This window comes from Gekko japonicus, unplaced genomic scaffold (genome assembly GCF_001447785.1).
Source record: "Gekko japonicus isolate JY-2015 unplaced genomic scaffold, Gekko_japonicus_V1.1 scaffold587, whole genome shotgun sequence".
Taxonomy (NCBI): domain Eukaryota; kingdom Metazoa; phylum Chordata; class Lepidosauria; order Squamata; family Gekkonidae; genus Gekko; species Gekko japonicus.
The window spans coordinates 52587-71927 of NW_015175987.1; the positions used below are offsets into that span (position 1 = coordinate 52587).

Consider the following 19341-nt stretch of genomic DNA (forward strand, 5'->3'; position numbering starts at 1 on the left):
GGATTATATCGTCTGTCTGAAATTCCTCAACATGTCATTGCTCTTACTGTCTAACAGTGCCTAGTCACAAAAATATGGAAATGTAGAGATTCTTTCATGGCAGCTAATTGGCTTCCTGGGTCTCTTAAAGTTTCAGAGAAGCACATAGAAGGTTTTGTTTGATTTTAACGTCAGCATTTTTTATCAATGACTTGGCTCAGAATTTATTATTTTTCTGAATCAGTGCTTGCTGTCTTCCTTGACAGAGGAGAAGAAAACTAAGATTGATGTATATTGTTCATGTCTTGTTTAGAGGACCTCCTAAAAGTCAACCCCTCTATTAGTTTTGAAGTGTTAAGCAACGCATGGTGTAAAGTACCAGTTATTTGTTCTCCATGTCTGAAGGCTACAGAATTGTTGGATCTCTCTAATCATGGATTTGTTTCTCTCCTTCAAATGCTAGAAATGTCAAGAACTGTGTTTTGTAGCTCAGTTACTGTACTCCAGCATATGTCGAAGCACTAGCCGAGTGTGCAGCTTCACCAGCAAGGAGCGTTACTGAAGAGGTGCCTGTTTTTATGCTTGAACTCTGTGCACCTGAGGAAGTGAGCGCTGACTCATGAAAGCTTATGCTGGAATGGATATCATTCAGGCTTTTAAGGTGCTACTGGCCTATTGTATACTTCTTCTGTAACTTTCCTACAGCAGGCCAACACAGCTGCCCCTCTGGAATGACAGATTCTTGGAATTCTTTACAAAAAACAACAAAAAAACCCCCACAACTCATCTAGTACTACATTTTATCTAGCAACTGTTACCTTAACAAAATAATATAAACAAAGTATTGAAACTGCATATTTGAGGGATACAAATATCATTTAATAAAACCAACCGTTTAAAGCCCAGTGGCTGGTAAGGAGAACAAGCTGTGGTGGGGGGTGGAGTGCAGCAGCATCTGCTCCACGGAGCCCAGCTCATTTTGCTGCCCAGCAAATGCCATCAAGGAGAGCTTGGCCAGGTGGGTGACTGTTTCTACTCCATGGAGCCCTGTGAGGTCAGAAGGTGAAATAAAAAGCTAAGATGGGAGCAGCCTGCTGATTTGGCTGACAGAAACAAAGAAACAGAAACAAAGCTAGGTAACAGCCTGCCTGTTTGCTAGTTGCCACATGTGCTGCAGGGCATTGTTTAAATGGTTACAGGGAAATTTAAACAGTAAATGAATCCTAATAGTTTACACCCCTAGTATAGTCCCAGAGAAACTCTCAAAGTTTAGGCTTGCACTGTGATTTATGAGCCAGTTTGATGTAGTGTGCAGACTCTAATCTGGGAGAACCGGGTTTGATTCCCCACTCCTCCACTTGCACCTGGCTGGATGACCTTGGGCAAGCCATAGTGTCACTGCTGTTCTCGGGGAAAAAAGAGCAGTTTCTGCTAGAGCTCTCTCAGCCCCACCTACCCCACAGGGTGTCTGTTGTGGGGAGGGGAAGGGAAAGGACTTTGTAAGCCACTCTGAAACTCCTTTGGGTAGCGAAGGGCGGGGTATAAATCCAATCTTCTTCTCCTCCTCCTCCTCTTCTGTATTGGAAATACCTTCTCCTCCTCCTCCTCCTCCTCTTCTGTATTGGTACATTTGTGTGTTCTTCAAAGGAATGACCACTATTCCTTCTGTGACCATATTTGCAGTGCTTGTGGCCTTTGGATTTCAGAACTCCTTGATGCCCAAGGTTAGTATAGGCTCTCTAATGAATCTCTTGAGGTTAAGTCATCAGAGAAGTTGATAGTAGCTAGAGGGGCCACAACAATATACATGCTGCTCTGACTACAGGAGTCAATAGAGAAAGTAGGAGGTGGAGATTCCTAGAGCGTTCACCTGTGAGTACTGAACTTCAAGCAAGCCCATGCTCTGAGGCATTAATAATTTTATTGTCGTTTAACTACAGTGGCTTTGTATATATAAAATCATAAAGTTCGTAAGAGATTTCAGAGTTCCTGCTAGTGCAGCTTCACTTGGAGGTATAACATACTACTGTTCCCAGTATGAGTATGTGTTAATGGTTCTGATCAATTTAAATGGTCTTCCTGTCTTTAGAAATGGGGATTGGGTTTTATATAAACTCTGGATTACAGTATTCTGTTACATTCAAACTCATTTGATTTTCTTGTTCCATGAACACTTGATGTTGGAAATCTGTAAGGTTTCAGTCAGGAAATGTCAAATGCTGGGTGAAGGTAGATGTAAGGATTGTGTATAACATGGTCAGTTTAAAATACTCTTAATACCCAGATCTTGAAGACCTCTTTAGAAGTTGATTTAAGGGATTTAATTACAAATAAATGTGTGAAATAAGGTTGAAGTATCTATGATTTCTACAGCAGAGATATGCTGGAAGATTTTTGCAAGCTTCTCAGCATTGGATTTGGGCAGCAGGGATTTCTGCATAGAATTCCACAACTTAGCAGATCAATGTGAGTTTATGTATAAACGTTAGGAGGGATTTCTGTTATTGAGTACTCCTGTGCTGTATTGTAAGTCTTAACAGAATAAATCATGTGTTGCTGCTTGCTTTTATGGATTAATGCCTCCTTTGGTTTGACTCCTGCATAACAATCAGAACTTTGTAGAACAGATGCCCATTCGGTATACTGGACTCTAAAACCACTTTTTGGAGTGGTTAGCTGTGCTAGGTCAGATCTGTATAATAGTAGCCCATCTTGTGCCAGCAGTTGCCCAGATGCTGCTGGGAAGGGCTTATTAGCAGAGAGTCTCCCGCTTTTGGTAGATGTGGGGGGTATAATCAGAAGGGCAGTTTATGAAGTGAGTGAAGATTTACATGTAATTTGCACCCTGCACTATTCTCTTCCCTTTCCCCTCCCCCCTTTTCAGGAGATCTAAAGCAGCAGTGAGCTAACCAGGCTGCCTGTCAAATCTTCCTACTGTGGAGCTGTTTTGTAGGGGCAGATCCTTCTGTTTTTTAGAAGGAGGGGACAGTGCAGTGTTGCAGGAGGGTGAGCAGTAACTTGAGGGGAGTAGAAGAGGAAAGCAAAGCTTATAAATTAGGGATGTGGCTACGGCTAATCTGCAAGACTGAGTGCCACTGGGTTTCTGTTCTCTTTTACTACAATAGACTGACATGGCTACCCTCTGGATGCTTTCTGAACATGGTTGTTCCTTTTCAAGAAGTTGAATGCTCCATATGCTAGTGGAAAGTAATGAGCCAGTACCTTTCAGGGAAAAGTATAAATTTGAATAGAGAGAGCCTGAATTCTATTCCATTCTAAACTCCCTTTCCTAAATAGGCCCATATTATCTAGTAAATTCTCAGATGGAAAAATGCCCTTTTTTGGCTCTTGGTTTTAAAGGCCACAGTGGCTCTCTTCATAATTTGAACACCTTTAGTCTTGTGGCAGCTGAGCTGTTAGAAGTGTAGTCTGCAATCCTAAATGCATTTCCTTTGTTTGAAGTTGAATTGAATATTTTTCTCTACCAAAATATGCTGAAAGCAGCCTGTGAAACCCCTGTTCTGCAGCATTAAATCTGTTCTTGTGTGGTGCTTACTGGGCCACATAGATTATCTATCAGTAGAAGGTTCAAAACACTCTTACTAGATGAGTTTCTGTAACAACTGTACATATACTTGAGTTTGTCCTTTCATGAAAGGATGTGATGCTCTGACTTACACATGTGATAGTCATTCCTTTTAATTTTTCAAATGGGTATCTTCATAGCTTAGTATAACTGAGCAAGCATATAGGGACAAAAAGGAGAATTTGGGGCATGGTTTTTAAAAAGGAAATACAGATCTCTGAACCAAATCAGATAATGATTTTTAGTACACAAAAGGGTGGGTTTTGTTGGGGAAGAGAGGTTCCAAACGTCCATTTTAGCTTGTTTTTAAAGATATCAAATCAATTTTTGTGCATCTTTTAAAAACATTTAAGAAACTGCTTCATGGAGGATTTAGGTAATGATATCACTGTTTCTGGTAGGCATGGCATGTAACTGACTTTGGCTTTAAATACACCAGGCTGGTTTTTCTGAAAAGTTTTAGTGTCACTCTTCTGGATGTAGACGCAAATGGATGATAACCATACAGTAGTTAGTATTAGTACTTACCCTGCAAAATACCATTATGGAAAGATTCTGGAATGTGTATCTTCTAGTATTTTCTTAGGCACTAAAATTAAGAAGTATTAGTACTTACCCTGCAAAATACCACTATGGAAAGCCTCTGGAATGGTAGGCACTAAAATTAAGAGATTTGTTTTGAAGCCACCTCTAGTAAAGTAGTTAATCTAATTGAAATATTGTTCTATGTAAATATCTTGTATTACTCTTTTTTATACTTTTTAATTGCTTTTGTCACTACAAACGACAAAGGGTAAGGGTATGGAGAAAGTCTAACCTAAAATACAGAGTTAGGCAAGGATCATGTTACAAAAATTATACATAGATTTCCTTGATATTTTCGCAATATTTAAAATTTAAGGAATGAAAGTTAACCATTAATATTTCAAAATCAAACTAGTACAAGCATAATTAGCCAAAGTAGGTGCATCCTAGTGTTCTATATATTAATAAAGAGAAACCATGCTTTCAGAATTAAGCTATTTATCATATTTCCTCTGTGCTTGTTTTTATCATAGGTCAGTCTAACTTTAAGAAGCTTAGGAGCTGCAGCTCCTATGTCGGATTCAAAGTCTTCTTCAGAGGGGCTGCTCGAGGACCTGTCACTGCTTCTTGATCTGTGTTCACTGTTTTCTTCTGTTGCAATTTTATCCTCTGCTTTTCCTTTCGCTGTTGCTCCAAAATGCTTTGGCTTTTGTAACAGAGTCAATCTTTCCTTTATTTCTTTGTACAGATGGTGATGTGACTCTTAAATTGTCTAACTGTCTGACTATATAAATAATGTACCTAGTCTAGGAAGAGACAAGTTTCCTTTAGAAGATTAAAGGGTCCCCCCCCCCCAAATTGAACACTAGTAATTCTGACTTTGTCAACATAAACGTACTACTTTGGGTTGTGCTTTTGCCATAACAAAATGCAGTGTTAGCTTTTTTGTGGGGGATAGAGAATAATTAGGAGTAAAAAGTAGACAGGTAATAAGTATTGCTTGTGAAGGGCTAAACTAAGACAGTCTGGCTTCAAACTTGGCTGTTTGTTCTTGTGTGCTGACAGGCAACCAGCTATTTACATAGTGCATATGTTAATGTGTAAGCATGCCAGGTATGATGAGACTGCATTACAGATTGCAAAAATAAGTAGTGAAAGAAGATTCCTGACTAGCATTCATAGTAGCTGTTGTAAATTTCATGTGTGTATTAAAAAATCTTACGTAGACATTTTTTGAAATACTGGTAACAGGTAGTGACTAGGGATGGGCACGAACCAGGGAAATAAAGGTTTGTTGTGGTTTATGGGGTCTCACAAACCACGAACCTTCCTGTTCACTGAACTGGTTCATTTTGTGAGGTTCGTGATATGGTAGAATGGCACCCTGTGGGCGAGAGATGCCAAACTCACAGCAAGTCTGCAGCGGACTCTCCTCTACCTGCCCTCCAAGTCTGGTGAGGATTGGATTTAGGGGGGGCAAGTTACAGCCCCCCAAAAAAATCAGGTGTCCCCAGAAAAGAGCTCTCTGGGGAAATCAGAGCTGCAGGTTCAGGACTGTGTCGAATGGACCCCCTGCAAGCTAGAGGCATCAGATTTGCAGAGGACATTTCCAGGATGCCCTTCTACCTGTCCTCCAAGTTTCGTGAATTTTGGATTGGGGGGGGTGAATAGTGCCCCCCCAAGCAGGTGCCCTCAGGAAGAAAAGAGGGAAGAGATTGGATTTATACCCTGCCCTTCACTACCCGAAGGAGTCTCAGAGCGACTTACAATCCCTTTCCCTTCCCCTCCCCACAGCTGACAGCCTGTGAGGTAGGTGGGGTTGAGAGAGCTCTATTGAGAACTACCCTTGAGAGAACAGCTCTGAGAAAACATGTAACTGACCCAAGGTCACACCAGCAGCTGCATATGGAGGAGTGGGGAATCAGACCTGGTTCTCCCAGATTAGAGTCTGCGCTCTTAACCACTACACCAAACTGGATCTCTGGAAAGTGCTCACTGGGGAAATCACAGCCACAGGTACAGGAGGACTGTATCAAATGGCCCCCTTGCAAGCTAGAGGCATCTAACTCATAGACCTCCCTGGGATGCCCCTCTACCTGTCCTCCAGGTTTGGTGAGAATTGGCTGGGGGGGGTTGAGCACTGCCCGCCTCCTTATCGTAGACATTGTTGCTGCAGATGGACAATCCTTCTCCTCGAGCTTGGGAGGTGTTCACCTGCCTGCCTCCTCCTGGAGGATCCTAGGGTCCAAAGTGCAAAAGGAGGCAGACTCAATGGGAGGTCTGGTGGGGGGGGGGGGGTCTCCTTAAAGTTGGAAAACTGAGATGAGAGGCAGGGACAGCAAGAGCAGCTGATGATGCTAAGCCTACCCGAGGGGGGGGGGCATGCCCAGAGGCACGGAAATTAAGGATCCTAGGGTCCAAAGTGCAAAAGGGTGGGACACTGTAGGGAGGCCTGGGTGTGTGTGTGAAAAGCTGGAAAACCAGGTGATTTTCATGATGAATTTATGTGACGAGGTTCGTGCCCATCCATAGTAGTGACTGTTGATGGTGTCTCATTCATAATCACTACTAAAGTTATCAGCTTTTGTCCCTGATCGGTACTGTGTGTTGCTTTTTAAAAGCTGCATTGTTTCTATAATTAGTTAAAGGTAATGTGCTTTAAATGCTTCTTGATTTCTGTTTGTTAACTCTACCCTGAGCTGGTCACGCGTCTCTGACACTCTGCTGTTTTATTAAAGTGCTGGATTGAAGGTGGCCATGAAAACTTCCTTTTAAATCTCCAGTAGTACCCACCCCTCATGCAAGTCCTCTTGGGATTCTGGAATTGAGGAGTGATTTGGTTATCAGCATTGCCACCCAATGCTGGGTAGTAGGGTTGCCAACCTCCAGGTGGCACCTGGAGATCTCCCACTATTACAATTGATCCCCAGGTGGCCAAGATCAGTTCCCCTGGAGAAAATGGCTGCTTTGGAGGGTGGACTCCATGGCGTTGTACCCTGCTGAGGTCCCTCTGCCCTCCCCAAACCCTGCCCTCCCCAGGCTCCATCCCTAAAGCCTCTAGGTATTTCCCAACCCAGAGCTAGCAACCCTACTGGGTGGTTGTGTACATGTGTGTGCATGACTTCCGTGGAAATTAAAAGCTGCTGGAGCTTCATCTGTTTGGCACAGTGGACCAAAACAATTCATTATCCTTTTGTTGTTGTTGTTCAGTCGCACAGTCGAGTCCGACTCTTCGCGACCCCATGGACAAGATCTCACCAGGCCCTCCTGTTTTCCGCCGTCCTCTGAAGTTTGCTCAATTTCATGTTCGTTGCATCTATGACACTGTCTAACCATCCCATCCTTTGCCGACCCCTTCTTCTTTGAACTTCAAGCTTTCCCAGCATCAGGGTCTTCTCCAGTGAGTGCTCCCTTCTCATTTGGTGGCCAAAGTATTTGAGCTTCAGTTTCATTATCTGGCCTTCCAGGGAACAGTCAGGGTTGATTTCTTTTAGGATTGACTGATTTGATCTTTTTGCAGTCCAAGGGACTCTCAAGAGTCTTCTCCAGCACCATAGTTCAAAAGAATCTATTCTTCGGCGCTCGGCCTTCCTTATAGTCCAACTCTCGCAGCCATACATGACTACTGGGAATACCATTGCTTTGACCATGCGGACTTTTGTTGGCAGGGTGATGTCTCTACTTTTTATCATGCTGTTTAGGTTCGCCATCGCTTTCCTCCCAAGGAGCAGGCGTCTTTTAATTTCATGGCTGCTGTCACAGTCTGCAGTGATCTCCTGGCCCATCTAAAAATTGTTAATACGCGAACCAGGCGATTGTTGGATATGTGTACCAAACCTGGCAAGCTTTGAAGCTGACACACAGTTGTTCAGTCAGGGTTTGTTCCCCCAAATGCGGCAGGTTAATGTAGCATCTGTTGTGGTGGAACACCTTTGTTGCACAAATAAGCATTGTATAGAGTGTGTGATGGGCAATTCTCCCTCTAAGCTGTGGAGTCTTGTGAGCAAAAATTCTTCTTTGTGAGCTACTGGTATTAAAGTCGTGAGTGAGCAGTTTGGCTACAGCATAAATTAATTTGCTCCGGAGCCATCCTTTCTGAGCTAAGACAAAAATGTGTGAACTGGAGGCTAAGAAACTGTGAGCTAGCTCACACTAACTCAGCTTAGAGGGAACACTGGTGATGGGTGTAGTTGAACAGCAGGCTAGAGCCCTTATCACCAATTTGGCTAATGCTACACAAGATCAAGACTTATTTGGATGGACAAACTAAAAGTAGAATAATTGTATTTCTCTTGTTAAGCACTAAGTACATACATCATTTTTTTTCCTTCAAAAATTCCATTGTGGTCCTTAAAGTAAGCATGGATCATTGAACCTTATCATGTAAGTCTGGCCAGAGAGACACTGAAGGAAGCCTTGTGGAGAACTCTTATCCCAAGGGCAGTGTGGCTGTTGGCTATCTAAATCCACTAATAGCAGTTTTCAGATAGTGGAAGAAATATATCCCCTGTACCGTAATGGCTCAGTAACTCTGTTCACTTCTCTGCAGAGCTCTTGGTCATAGCAAGATAAAAGACTCCACTTTAGTTTTGTTTTTTTTAAGTGACTCAATCTATCTACCTAGGTCTTGCAGATAAAAAACATTCTTCAAACCATGATACATGTTTAGTTACCAAGCTTGTCTGCTTTATTTTCAGTACAGCAGTCCTAGAATAGTGCTGCATTGTCACTTGGATTTCATTTTGAATACTTGTATCTCACCACTGTATTGAGCCTACCATTGCTTTGTGTATGTATATCATTACTCTCCCAGCCTCCTGCCTGCTTCCTCCCCCACCCCGCGCAGCAGCAGTGGCAACTCTCCGGGAATCACAACGGATCTCCCAGCTACAGAGATCAATTCACCTTAGGGTTGCCAGGTCCAGGTTGGGAAATTCCTGGAGGTTTGGGGGTGGAGCCTTGGGACAGTGAGGCTTGGGGAAGCAAGCAGCCTCAGCAGGGTATAATGCCATAGACTCAACCCTCCAGAGCAGCCATTTTATCCAGGGGAACTGATCTCTGTCACCTGGACAGCAGTTGTAATTCTGGGTGATCTCCAGCCCTCATCTGGAGGCTGGCAATGGTAGTTCTTGTGGAGGAAATGGCTGGTTTGAAGGGTGGAGTCTATGGCATTTTACTGGTCTGAAGTTCCTCCCCTCCTCAAACCCCGCCCTCCCTAGGCTCCACCCCTCATGTCCAGGAATTTCCCAATGGGGAGTTGGCAACCCTGCTTCCTTCCCACCCAACAGCCAACCTACCTTTATCTGCCTTCAGGTTTCCATCTCCATCCCCCTCCCCCACAGCCTCAACCTAGGAAAATTACAGTCTTTCTCCCCAGTGGGGACCAAAGCAGGTTACATTATTGTCTCCTCTTTTTTATCTGCACAACAACCCTGTGAAGTTGGTTAGGCTGAAAGTGTGTGACTGGTCCAAAATCACCCAGTCAGCTTTCACTGGAAGACGGGGATCTGAACCTGGGTCTTGTAGACCCTACTTCGAAGTTCTAACTGCTGCACCACACTGGCTTTCATACAGTGGGTGCTGTTGAAGAGTAGCAAGCAGCTAGGCCTAGTTGAGTCATGCAAATCAGATGGTATCAAGTCACCCAGAGGGTGCTGCCTAGGGATGCCAGCCTCCAGGTGGGACTTGGTGATCCCCTGGAATTACTGCTCATTTCCAGACTACAGAGATAACTTCCCATGGAGAAAATGGATACTTTGGAGGGTGGACTCTGAGGTCCTCCTCAGGGTCCACCCCAAATATCCAGGAGTTTCCCAGCCTGGAACTGGCAGCTTTACCCTCCCCCCTACCCTGCTGGTGGCCAGGGAGGATCTGGCAACCCTAGACTGCTGCCAGGCCTAGGGTTGCCAGCCTCCAAGTGGCACCTGGAGATCCCCCAGAATTATAACTGGACTCTAGACATCAGAGATCTGTCTCCATGGAGAAAATGGTTGCTTTGGAGGGTGGACTCTGTGGCATTATACCCCGCTACGGCCTCTCCCTCCCCCAACCCAGCCCTCCTTAGAGTCCACCACAAAACTTCTAGCCATTCTCCAGCCTGGCACTGGCAACCCTTGTCAGGCCTGGCCCTCTCTCAAATAGGCCTGGAAAGGGCCCTAACCCCCTCCCCATGCCTTTTACTGACAGACCCGGTTAGACGCCTCCCCCCCCCAATGTTCTAATCTCTCACCGTAGATGCCTGGAGTGACTGGCCCCTGTGGAGGCCACTTCAAAAGGTACTGGGGATAATTCAATCCTCCCCAAATTATTTTTATAAACTGTTTGGAGTCCCCTGAGTCTGTAGAAGAAGCTGTGGGGGGAGAGTGAGCCCTCTGTTGCAGAAATAAGTATCTGTACCCAAAACAGACCTTGGCTATTAGATATATAGATGAATCTCTATAAATTTTACTTATATCAGTTACTCAGAATAAGTGTGATGCATATTACAGTAAATGACCAATTAATATCCTTTCGGCATAAGTCATTCAGAATTCAGTTATGAGAATAGCTATTGCTGTAGAGTAGGCCCAATGGATATTAATTGGTCGTTTTTTTGGGGGGGGGGGTTCCTTAGGTTGACCATTATTGTGAAACAGAAAGGACCAATTTTCACATAACTAGAGTTGGATCCCTATTATGGCAAGTGTTATTAAACCTTGTGCACGAACCTCTAGGCCTTAATAGTGATATTTATCATGACACTGCAGAGCTCTGGATTCACCATATGTGGATGCAAGCATTCAGGGCCTCTTGTGTTTGCTGGTGTTAGTAGTGCCTGGCTGTTGTGATACAGGCTGCAACAGGTGTATACCAATAGAATCTGGACAGGCTAGTGTGCCCCATTGTAAAGGAGCAACTGCTAGGAAGTTCAGGTTCAACAGAATAATGGAGTTGCTCAAACTCTCATGGGAGCTGCATTCAGTCAGTTCTATCTCATCTCTAATTCAGTAATAGAGCCAAAAGAGCAAATGTGTATTTTGCCAGATGCACATAAGCTGCAGAATTCTGATTAGCATTTTCAGGATCTACACGTAAGTTGCAGAATTCTGATTAGCATTTTCAGGATCTACACATACCTTGATGATATATCCATATAAATGGCAAAACACTTGTGTCTTCATCCATAAATTACCAGTGTTTGCTTAAGTGCTATCTACTGTAATACTCTCTCTTGTCTTACAGGTCAAGAACGTTTTGGCAATATGACCAGAGTGTATTATAAAGAAGCTGTAGGTGCTCTTGTTGTCTTTGATGTTACAAGAGGCTCAACATTTGATGCAGTTTGCAAGTGGAAACATGATTTGGACAGTAAAGTGCTTCTCCCAAATGGTAACCCTGTCCCTGCAGTTCTCCTTGCCAACAAATGTGACCAGAAAAAAGATGGTGGGCAGAATCTTTCCTCAATGGATCAGTTCTGCAAAGATGGAGGTTTTGTTGGGTGGTTTGAAACCTCTGCAAAGGTAAGGATTTTCTAAAACTGGAGGAAGACTTAAACTGACTTTAAATCATCTGAGAACCAAACACGGCCTACTTGTACTAGCACAATCTTACTGAAAAGTCCACATAAGAACATACGAGAAGCCAATGTTGGATAATGCCAGTGGCCCATCTAGTTCAACACTCTGTGTCACACAGTGGCCAAAAATACCAGGTGCCATCAGGAGGTCCAGCAGTGGGGCCAGGACACTAGAAGCCCTCCCACTGTTGCCCCCCCAGCACAAATACAGTGCATCACTTGCCCCAGCCTGTGAGGAGGACACACCATTGATTTATACAGGGGCATTATGATACTGGCTGGTTTGTTTTCATTTCCCTTCCTAATAATCTACAGCATAGCGTTGGCCTTTTTTATTGCAGTCACACACTGTCTTGACATTTTCATTGAGTTATCTACTACAACGCTAAGCTCTCTCTCTTGGTCAGTCTCTGCCAGTATGGACCCCATCAACGTGTATTTATAGGTAGGATTTTTGGCTCCAATGTGCATCACTTTGCACTTGGCCACATTGAACCCCATTTGCCACGTTGATGCCCACTCACCTATCCTCAAACAGATCCCTTTGGAGTGCCTCACAATCCTTCCTGGTTCTCACCATCCTAAACAACTTCGTGTCATCTGCAAATTTAGCCACTTCACTGCTTACTCCCAACTCCAAATCATTAATGAACAAGTTAAAATGCATCGGACTGAGTACTGATCCCTGCAGTACCCCACTGCTTACCACCCTCCACTGAGAAAATTTCCCATTTATACTCACTCTCTGTTTCCTATTAATTAGCCAGTTTTTGATCCACAAAAGGACTTGTCCTTTTATCCCATGACTATTGAGCTTACTTAGGAGCCTTTGATGAGGAACTTTATCAAAAGTTTTCTGGAAGTCTAGGTAAACAACATCTATTGGGTCCCCTTTGTCCACATGTTTGTTCACTCCCTCAAAGAACACTAACAGGTTAGTGAGACAAGATCTTCCCTTACAGAACCCATGCTGAGTCTTCCTCAGTAGTTTTTGCTCATCTATGTGCCTATTAATTCTTTCCTTAATAACACTTTCGACCAACTTACCTGGTATCGACGTCAGACTGACTGGCCTGTAATTTCCCGGATCTCCTCTGGAACCCTTTTTAAAGATGGGAGTGAAATTAGCTACCTTCCAGTCCTCAGGAATGGAGGCAGATTTTAATGAAAGATCACATATTTTTGTCAGGAGATCCACAAGTTCACATTTGAGTTCTTTCAGAACTCTCGGATGTATGCCATCCGGGCCTGGTGATTTATCAGTTTTTAAGTTTAATGCAGACAGCAGCTCTGACTCCAGAACTTTAACTCCTAGGCAAAATCTAATAACAAAAGTCAGTATGTTCACACCCCACCCCCATAAATTGCCTTTCTGAATCGGACTTCATTATTATCCAGCTTGCTCCAGAAGACCAATGAGGTCAAAGAGTTTATTGGCAATATAAAAAGCAAACATCCCTGTTGGATAAAAAGTCATTGCAGATCAGCAACTCTGACCATCACTGCCCTGATTTGCAATATAAGGATCAGGTCACAAGACGTTTGTGAATTTCACAATATATATCTCAATTTTTGCAAATGGTGGTTGATGACTAGTGGCCTAAGACACTATTATAAGCAGATAGATAAACTTTGGGAAAGACATGGCTGAGAATGGGAAATACCAAGATTTGAAACGTTAAAACAACAAAGAAAGATTAACTAGTACCTTTAGAAATATCATTATTGCCCATTTTGCACTTGAATTTAAGTAGAACAGTTGTTGGATAAAATCTTATGCCTTTATTTAAAAGTGATGATTACGTAAGCACAGCCAACAAGGAGAGAGTAAGCTAATTCCTTCAAGTTCTGTCCTTCAGATACCTTCAATCACTTAACTTTTCCCCTTAATACTAACTGACCCAGCCCGCAGATGAAGCCTGGCTAGCTGCAATGTGTGTGTAATTAATGCTGTATGTTTGTCTTCCCTATCCCTACAAATATTGTTAGTCCAACTGTCTCAAGAGTAACTGTAAATCGCTCTGAGCCCGCAGGTATGTGGGAAAGAGCGATCAATAAATCGAAAGCATTATTATTATTATTATTATTATTGTTATTATTGTTATTGTTGTTATTGTTGTTATTGTTGTTATTGTTGTTATTGTTGTTATTGTTGTTATTGTTGTTATTGTTATTTCTAGTTAGTAGGTAGAGTTTATCTATCATGCAGTTATTTGATATGTGCCGGTCATGTGAAAGATAGGATCACCGGAAAAGACCATCTAGTCCTGGTTGGTAGCCCATGCTGTGGTTCTTTGTTAATGAGCACACAGTCTGAAACAGCTTCATATTTGCTTTAAATAATTCAGTAAAACCCATTATTCCATGTGAATGTGTCGGGGTATATCTGGATGGTACAGCATTCGATAACTGAAAAATTGTTCTCAGATCAAATCTGGGTGATCTCTTGGGATGTTCTCTTAAGGGGAAAAAACATACTTTGGTGATTAAGCATATACTTGGCATGTAGAAGGTACCAGTTTGAAACACTGTGCATCCAGTAAAAATGACTTGTGGAAGAAGGATTGGGAAGAACAAAAGGCATGGGGCCAATGCCTAACTGATCGGATGGCAATGAATATTTAGATATATGTCCTATAGAACTTGATACAGCACAGATGGAGAATGGCTACCCTGAGGCATGTGTCTCTAGCCAGTCATGTATCTGAGTACAGCTGGACTGGGGGAAGATCCTATCCACAGCTGTGACATGCATTGAAATTTGCAGAACAGCATGATGGAGAGTCAAGCAAGGTTGATGAGGTTGCTTTGTCCCTTGTTCTGATGTAGTTTGCAGGGGTCATTTCCTGCAGGAGTGCACAGGAGCGGAGCTCCGGCAGTAAAGAGTCCAGGGGGCGGGCACATGCAACAAGCCCCACCCCCTGCTCCCAGCAGCCCTAGGCCACAAGGAGCAAGAAGCAGCCCTCCTTCTCTCCTTCTTTCCCTCCTTATTTCCTTCTCTTCCTCCCTCTTTCTTTCCCTCTTTCCCTCCTTTCCTTCTCTTTCTTTCTCTCCTTCCTTCCTTTCTGCACAGATCTGTGCGTTCCCTCCCCCCAGCTAGCAATCCAAAACAGTCCAGTTGCCCCTTTAAGGCCAAGGTTTATTCAGGTACAAGTTCTCCCTTCTCTGTGAGGGCAGATCTGCATGTTCCCCCCACCCCCCAAGCTAGCAATCCAAAACAGTCCAGTGGAGCCTGAGCAGTGGGCGTTACTTCTGACACACTTCTGGTGATGTCAGGGGGTGTGGTGTATGCAAATAAGTTATGCTAATGAGCTCCTGCACCTCTTTTTCTATCAAATGACTCCTGGTTTATGGTAACATCTCTGATGCCAAGTGAATCTAACCTCCTATCCTCATTCATATTACCCAGTTGCTAGATGGGATCGCATTGTAAAGTCCTAAATGGCCCAAAAGTAGAAAAATATTAAGGTAATAAGAATCTGTGCAAAAATAAAATAGAGGTAAAATCTCATCAAGGTTTAATTTTTTAAAAGGGCGCTTTACTTGCCCCTTAAGCCTCATTTAGCCCTTCAGACTGAATGTTGGAGAATTCAGCATTACCTTGAGGTTGCTGTCTAAACTTGTTGCACAAAGTAGAAGTAATAATTATGTACTTAATTTGTAATCCTAAATTTTAAGCTACATACCACACAGTTCTAAATTCCTTCACTTAATCTTTTATGAAGCATAACTGTATACCGTGTGTACCATAGAGACGATGGTTTGTACCTTCTGAATTCTTCTGTACAGTGGGGATGGAAATCATTATCTTTTTCTCTTTTGATTTCTTCAGGACAATATCAACATTGACGAAGCCACTCGGTTCCTGGTGGAACACATCCTTGCAAATCTCAAAACCTTCCCTAGTGAAGAGAATGATGTAGGGCACATAAAGCTGGACCCGGATCCACTGAAAGCAGAAAGTAGATCACAGTGCTGTTAATAGGACTGTAATGCGTCACTGGCATAAATTGAGAGCGGCTCCTCTCATCTGGCTGCTGCTATGGTGCTGAATCACAACTATTCTAGTGGGATATTGATCACAATCCAGGGTGTTTACACACTTCTTTTTTTTTTTTCTTGTCAAGTAGGACTTCAAGTAATTTTGTTTATGTTTTCATTTTGGTTATGAACCGGAACTGTCTAGTAGCACAATCAAAAGATGGGCACAGACAAAAAGAGGGTAATTTTTCATCACAAGTGTTGGCATGAGAGGCTCAGCCTTGATATTTTCTTCTGTGCTGTGCAGCTTCAGAAATAGAACAGGAATGTTGGTCTGAATGAAAGTGTTCATTCTGATAAGCATTTTTTATCGTCCCTTTAATATATGTAACAATCTGCTATGGCTGGCATTTGTCTGCTGTTCCTCTTCAATACCAACCTCTTTATTTGACATCAAGACCACAGAACCTTAGATGCTTAACAGCCAAAATTCACAGTTTCTGAATATTGTAATATTGATATGCAATAGCATGTATTCCTAATTCATGGTGTACTTCAAATGTAGAAAAAGACTAATTCTTTGAAAAGAAGATGAAGCTGGTGGAAAGGGAGTGTTGTTGACGTTTCCCACCAGATTATAAATTACTAACTCATCTCTGACTTCTGCAAGTATCCTAGAAAGTTTAAGAAGTCCTATTCTGCATATCGAAACCTTTTAAAGACCAGTCAACTGTTATTGCACAGGTATCATCTTTGGCTAAATACTTATGATGGGCTGGAGTGAATCATGGAATTGATTACTGATTGTTTTAGGAAACAGAGGGGGAGACACAGAAAGCTGCTTCTAGTCTTGTAATTTGTAGGTATTCATACTAATGCAGTCCTTCTTCATCATGCTGCTTTTGTACTCCCTGTCTCTTGCCACTTTTAACTGTTTTTAACACAAGGACTCTGACTTGATAAGGGTGTTACATTTCATGTGCTAGTACAATTTGCAAACCTGTATGTAATCTAAAATGGTGTAAAAGTAGGAAAATGGTGTGGAGTGTTAATCTTGTTCTTGAAAAAGTTACATTGACCACTTGCTGATAGTGCTTATGATTATTTGGGATATAATTTCTGGGGGGGGGGGGACTAGAGTCACTCTCATTGTACATTATAGCATAAACTACTTGGAATACTATATCGTCCTCAGCACTTGGTCTGCCGTAGTAAGCCAGCTGCCATGAATTCTAAAATACTTTCTTTTAGCCTAACGTTCTTAAGGCTTAAACTAGGTCATAAATCCTTGTTAAGTGCCCAGAATTAGATTTGTTAAGATTTCTGATGTCAGAAATTTTTTATAGTGCATATGCACAGATCTACAGTTTTTATAAGATATATTAAGGCACTTTGTCACTTAATTACAGATCCAACAAGCATCTCCTTTATTCCCCCACCCATTCTAACCTGTGCTAATGTTGTTGAAATCATAAACACTTCTAACTTAATTGTTCCAAAACGTCTGTCAACCTAAATATTTGGAATGCTTTTTGATCTTTGGATCCAAACACTGAACTGAGCACAGGTAACACTTTTGGTTTTTAAAGATCAAACTTTCTCTTTCAGAAAGGAATGAAAAAATAAATACTGAGATTGAAATAACTAATACTTTGGTAATCTTATTTGTAACTTGGAAAACACACATGTTCGTTTCCTTCTACCTTCCTTGCACAAAAATCTGTTTAGTGTCAGTGTGACCCCAGTACACAGATATGCAGATGGGGGCAGACTTTGCTATTAGATATGACAAGTGGAGACCCGCAAGAAACTTGCGGGATGGTTATCCTATTCCTCACGCCTTTGCTTCCTCCTGTCTCCCAGCACAATTGTGATTTTTTTAAAGCAGCTGTCTGTTTTGACTTGCACTCAGAACATTTTTTTTTCTTTGAAGAAAGCATAATGTTTGGATCATCAGTTTAACATGTTCAGATCGGCATTGCTCTGACCCTCCCACCATCCAGCATTTTTCTTTGCTTTTTAGTATGCTTTTGATTTTGTATAAATATTTTAGCCCATGTGGTTGTCTTGCAGTCTTCAGTGGCATCTGGAACCTGACGTGCTCATAACAGGAGGCTGAAATTTGAACATTCCTTAGTTAGTGCCCTCACTGCATGGTGGTAGGGGACTAACAAATGGTGCTTCTTCACACTGCCCTCTGCAGGTTTCCTGTTTTTGTTTAGTGTTGTTCACTGATAAAAGGTCTCTCCCTTGCATACCCATAGAAGCAGAAGATTGCAGGCTACAAAGAGATGTAAGCAAGGAGTGGACGGTAAATACTAAATAGCAGACAAATCATAGTAGCATAGGAGGGGGTTCCCTTGCATACCCATAGAAGCAGAAGATCACAGGCTACAAAGAGATGTAAGCAAAGAGTGGAAGGTAAATACTGAATAGCAGACAAATCATAGTAGCATAGGAGGGGGGGTCTCTTAAACATGCTTTTATCTGTCAAAAGAGGCAAAAGATTCTAAAGAGGCCTCTTTTATCTGTCAATTATTTTTGTTGTCATATATTCCAGGATCCATTGCTAGCCTTCTCTGCATTTGGTCCTATATTATGCAACAATATTCTAGAGTGCTTTCTTGATTACCAGGTGGGTAGCTGTGTTGGTCTGAAACAGCAGAACAAAGTTTGAATCCAGTAGCACCTTTAAGACCAAAAGTTTTATTCAACAGTATAAGCTGTCGTGTGCATGCACACTTCTTCACATACCTATAAGTATGGACTGGTAATTTCCATTTCATTGTATCTGAAGAAGTGTGCATGCACAAGACAGTTTATACCCTGAATAAAACTTGGTTAGTCTTAAAGGTGCCACTGGACTCAAACTTTGTTCTTGATTACCAGTATTTATACAACACTGAAAAATCTAATTTTAGAGACTGAGAATTAAATATTATAATTATGATTGTATAATGTATAAATTTGGAATACAGTATAGGGGGAAGCATACTGTAGAGGTAGAAAGGAGCAGTAGAGCCAGCAAAAAAAGATTGGGAGGTTGATGCACACTTGCTGAACGGAGAGGTTGAAAAGGTTGGTGCTTTAGTCATCTGTAGCGTGGTTAATGCTCCGTGTGACCGCAGCCTATGGTTGTATAATGTATAAATTTGGAATACAGTATATAGTTATCCCATCTAAAGGGGGAAGCGTACTGTACAGGTAGAAAGGAGCAGTAGAGCCAGCAAAAAAAGATTGGGAGGTTGATGCACACTTGCTGAACGGAGAGGTTGAAAAGGTTGGTGCTTTAGTCAATGAAAGCTTATGAAACCATATGGTGAAAATACTCTGTATCGACTATCTTGCTCAGCCTTCCTCTACATCAGGTGGCTCTTGTGTTACAGGAAGACTTCCACTTTTGAGTGGAGTGGCTGGATACAGGCCACTGGGCAAAAAGTGTCTGCTATATCCCCTAATACTAGAACCTGGAGAATCAAATGGTAGGTAGTAAATTCTGGCCAGACAATGTACAAAGAACTAGACATAAGCCTAAATTATATGGCTCTTGTAATCCGGATTCACAGGGTTTTTCTTATGTTACCACATGTTTATTACTGTAAGTGCAATTATTATGGCCCATGATGTGCTAGACTACAACTGTAAAGAGGAGGAGGGCAGGAGACATTAGTTACACAAGAATGAGGCAAGTTGCTTCTCACTATTCCAAAACAAA

The 19341-nt window shown here is 42.3% G+C and overlaps 1 protein-coding gene across 1 annotated transcript in view; it reads left to right on the forward strand.

The window, feature by feature from the left end:
• RAB32 (RAB32, member RAS oncogene family) overlaps nt 1–17188 on the forward strand; it is a 20302-nt gene extending 3114 nt beyond the window's left edge. Inside the window, exons 2-3 of the mRNA XM_015426316.1 lie at nt 11312–11589; nt 15478–17188. Coding sequence (XP_015281802.1) covers nt 11312–11589; nt 15478–15627 — 428 coding nt within the window. The 3' untranslated portion in view covers nt 15628–17188. The remainder of the gene's footprint in view (nt 1–11311; nt 11590–15477) is intronic.
• The last annotated feature ends 2153 nt before the right edge of the window (nt 17189–19341 follow it).